Source organism: Austrofundulus limnaeus, unplaced genomic scaffold (assembly GCF_001266775.1).
Source record: "Austrofundulus limnaeus strain Quisiro unplaced genomic scaffold, Austrofundulus_limnaeus-1.0 Scaffold548, whole genome shotgun sequence".
NCBI classification, from domain to species: Eukaryota; Metazoa; Chordata; class Actinopteri; order Cyprinodontiformes; family Rivulidae; genus Austrofundulus; species Austrofundulus limnaeus.
In genome coordinates, this window is record NW_013952950.1 from 56,140 (window position 1) to 59,834 (window position 3,695).

At 38.7% G+C, this 3,695-nt stretch overlaps 1 protein-coding gene across 2 annotated transcripts in view; it reads right to left on the reverse strand.

Moving 5' to 3' along the window:
* ldlrad2 (low density lipoprotein receptor class A domain containing 2) overlaps window positions 1-3,695 on the reverse strand; it is a 26,983-nt gene that overhangs the window by 12,708 nt on the left and 10,580 nt on the right. Inside the window, exons 2-4 of one of the 2 annotated variants that reach the window (XM_014026380.1) lie at window positions 2,313-2,798; window positions 1,979-2,128; window positions 1,687-1,824 (exon numbers count right to left, since the gene is read on the reverse strand). In XM_014026380.1, coding sequence (XP_013881834.1) covers window positions 1,687-1,824; window positions 1,979-2,128; window positions 2,313-2,798 — 774 coding nt within the window. Of the gene's footprint in view, window positions 1-1,686; window positions 1,828-1,978; window positions 2,129-2,312; window positions 2,799-3,695 lie in introns of both variants that reach the window. The other variant, XM_014026379.1, reaches the window with a different exon arrangement.

Below are 3,695 nucleotides of genomic sequence, written 5' to 3' on the forward strand. Positions count from 1 at the left end.
TGATGGCCTTCTGGACAGCAGTCAGGTCAGCAGTCTTACCCATGATTGTGGTTTTGAGTAATGAACCAGGCTGGGAGTTTTTAAAAGCCTCTGGAATCTTTTGCAGGTGTTTAGTTAATTTGTTGATTCAGATGATTAGGTTAATAAGTCATTTAGAGAACCTTTTCATGATATGCTATTTTTTTGAGATAGGGATTTTTGGTTTTTCTTTACTTTTTGCCAAGATCATCCATATTAAAACAATAAAAGGCTTGAACTACTTCAGTTGGTGTGCAATGAATCTAAAATATATGAAAGTTTAATGTTTATTGTACATTACAGAAAATAATGAACTTTATCACAATATACTAATTTTTTGAGAAGGACATGTATTCTATTCTAAATACTTTCCCCCCCACTGGACATATTTTAGTTTTAATATTGTTTAATTCTAAGAACTAAAGACACAAACAGCCAATTACCAAGACAGGCTCCCGAAGCCTCAGCGGCTAACCAACTTTTTGCACACCTGTCTCACTTTCTCCCAGTGAACACGCAACTATTGTTGTTTGGGTCACTGTTATAAAGTCATCAGACTTCTTTCTGCCTGCTCCTCTCTGCTGCCCCTTGTTCCAGTTAGCATTCATCTGCACAGCTTCTCTCTCTCAAGTGGAGGAATCAGTAAACATTCTGCTGGTTTTTCTTCTCAGACAGCTGGATTTTAAAAATTCTGTCWGCTTCGATGTTGTTTCCAGTTCTTTTTCAAACTTGTTCTAACAAARAAATTMATTTAATTTGAGCACCGCTCTACTCTGGCTGGATCTGAATCAATGTATTGCTGATATCTAAGTCACTTGATTTCTGATTGGCTAGAAGGCTTGTCTAATGAGTTTAAAGTTAAAGTTACATTTCTCTGGACCTCTGATAGGTCCAGAGAAATGTTAAATAATGTTAAATATTTGGCTGGGCAAACCTGATTTTTTATTTATTTTCCTATGAGATAAGTATTTCAGCATGGTGCCAAAATACTATTAATCCTGCAATTTATTTTGATAAAGTTCCAAATCAACTCTTAGTTTATGCTGTTCAGGCCCTATCACAATGRATGACAACCTCTACATGGTGTAAATATCAACTAGAACTTAGATGGTCCTTGCAAGGTTATGACAAGGTCTTCAGGGGCACATTAAGAAAGCAATGGTCTCCCCTTTAATTGTAATGGTTCCACTATGTTTTTAGTGTGCACAATTCTTTTGTAGCAATGTTATTGTGGTTTATACCCATGGTGCCAGTGTATTAAGACCTTGGGTGGAGCGTGAGGCAATGTGGTGTCAGCAGTTGCAGAGGGTCCATAACATGGGTTCATACACGCACGGGCATCATTTTCTTTGAAGCAGCACAGGTCACATGTCTAGAGGACAACAGTGATTGTGRCAAGGTCACATGAATATTTGGCAGAGATCCCTGAAGAATACTGAGTATAACAGCATTCCCAAATTAAGTTTTTTTAAATGAGCATCTACCCAACTAATAGGTTGTGTCAGTTGTAGAGAGACCACAATCATTATCGTATGTGAAGAGGGTCTTACCACCTGACAAGAGTCTGGACACAAACATTAGTCAGTGAGTTATCCTTTCTTGAAGATATACAATTCCTCCTAACTTAATGTAAGAATAACTTAACTGTTTAATGAWCTGCTCACTGACCTGTCACTGATTTATGACTGGGAGCTCCATCTGGTATGCAACAGTTCATTTGTTTCCCACTCTGCACTGTTGGTGAATTAATAAAGCGTGGTGGAGTGGTTGTCATTGGAGGTGGAGTTTCCGTGGGTAAAAGCTGGCCTGYTGATGAGAAAAAGGTTGCTAAAATATTAAATAGAGAAGTGGCCTTTTGCCTTTGTGATTAAAATAATAATAATAATAAATTTTATGACAGTATCCACAATTTTTGCATGATGCTTGTGTGATGCTGGTATTGGATTAGAATTGAACCAACCATTGCAGCCTGTTGTTAGGTTTTCCTCCAGRTCACTTCCATCCCCACAATTGTCGATACCTTTGTCATCACATACTAGACTTACAGGGATGCACTTCCCATTCCTGCAAGCAAAGTAGGGCTCACTACTGCACTCTGACTGGTTGAAACCTAAATAACAATGAGAGAAAAAAAAATTTAAACTTATGTTTGACTTATATACTCTRTTTGTTAGAATGTAGTAGACACAAAGTTCATATTGTCACAATTGTATTTTCAAGCCTTTCTACCCAACATTTGAATTTGTTTCAGCAATGACCATATATTTTTGGAACATTGTCAATGATTTACTTACCCAGTCTGAAAGCGGTAAAGTCTCCCACAAAGTCAACCCTGGGCTGAGTCCCGCGGGTCACCAGTCTCAGGGTTAGGTAGTTTCCTGTGGACAGCACTGGCCGGGGTGGGCTCTTGCCACAAAGAGGAGGCCCAAGGATAGGAGAGCTCCTGTCTGGTCCATCATAGAACTGAATATATGAACCAGCATGACAAAGGTCTCCTGAACTTTCACCAGATGTGAGTTCCAATCGAGGGTTGGGAAAGACAGAGCCATGCGAAGACTCTGGAAAGAGGGGGGCGGGACTGAGAGGAGCCATTCTGAGCAAGGTGTAAACCAAGAAGAAGCGAAAGTAAAACTGAACCTTGTCTTTAGGGGATCTGGCCTGCATGGTGAGATGACAGTCAGTCCCTATGTCCACAAAGTAGTATTTCTTGGATTGTTGATGTGAATTGACGATCATGCCATCGCCCTGGATTGTCTGGCCACAGAAATCCACCACCGTCACTGCCAAGGAAATACAAAACTCAACAGTCATTGAGCTGCACAAGTAAAAAACACAACCTTTAAAACAGTGTATACTGTATAGGTCATACTTTTGTTAAAAAAAACACAGGTTTTGAAACAATTCTTACTGAGGAATTTTGCAAGGCTACAATGCTTAACAAGTATACAACACATAATATATATTTATCCATGTAAAAAAAAACATTGCTTTGTTATTGCTGTTATTCCGCTGTTTCTGTGCCAGCAAACTGGAGGTGTGATGATTGCTGTCTATAATGGGTAATATACAGATTAGGCAAGTGAACTTTATACAGCTCATTTTCAAAACAACTCAGGGTTTCCTGCAGCGCATTGTAAGATTGGTGGGTTGCCAGGCTTTACATGCCTCCTTGCCTTCGTTCGTTTTCTCCGAGCGTACGTCACCCACGAAGCATGCACTAAAAATAGTACGCACAATCAATGAGCCGTGAAGCTAAATAGCTATTGTAATGCCTCTCAGTGTAAAAAAAAACTGTCATCTGTGAACTCTTTAGAGTTCAATAATATGTTTTTTTCAAAAGGCAACAAGAGATGCTGTTACAGCTGCAACTCGCTGGACTGACAGAAAAACAAAGAGCTCCTCCGACTGCTCACTGTCCCAACCAGGCTCACACACAACTAGTGCCTCCTCCCTCTAGAACAGATATCATAGATTTACCTCTCATTTCAGTCACTGGGATAAAGTTTTTTTATGATTGTTTTTTTATTACAAAACACATATTGTACAAGAGTTAGAGTTTTGATTAGGTTTTGCAAAGAAAATGATTAGTATAAAGCGGGCACGATTTAAAGATTTTATAGTTAATAGTTTCTTTTGATAACATTACAGTTGATAATTAATAATAGACAATATATATA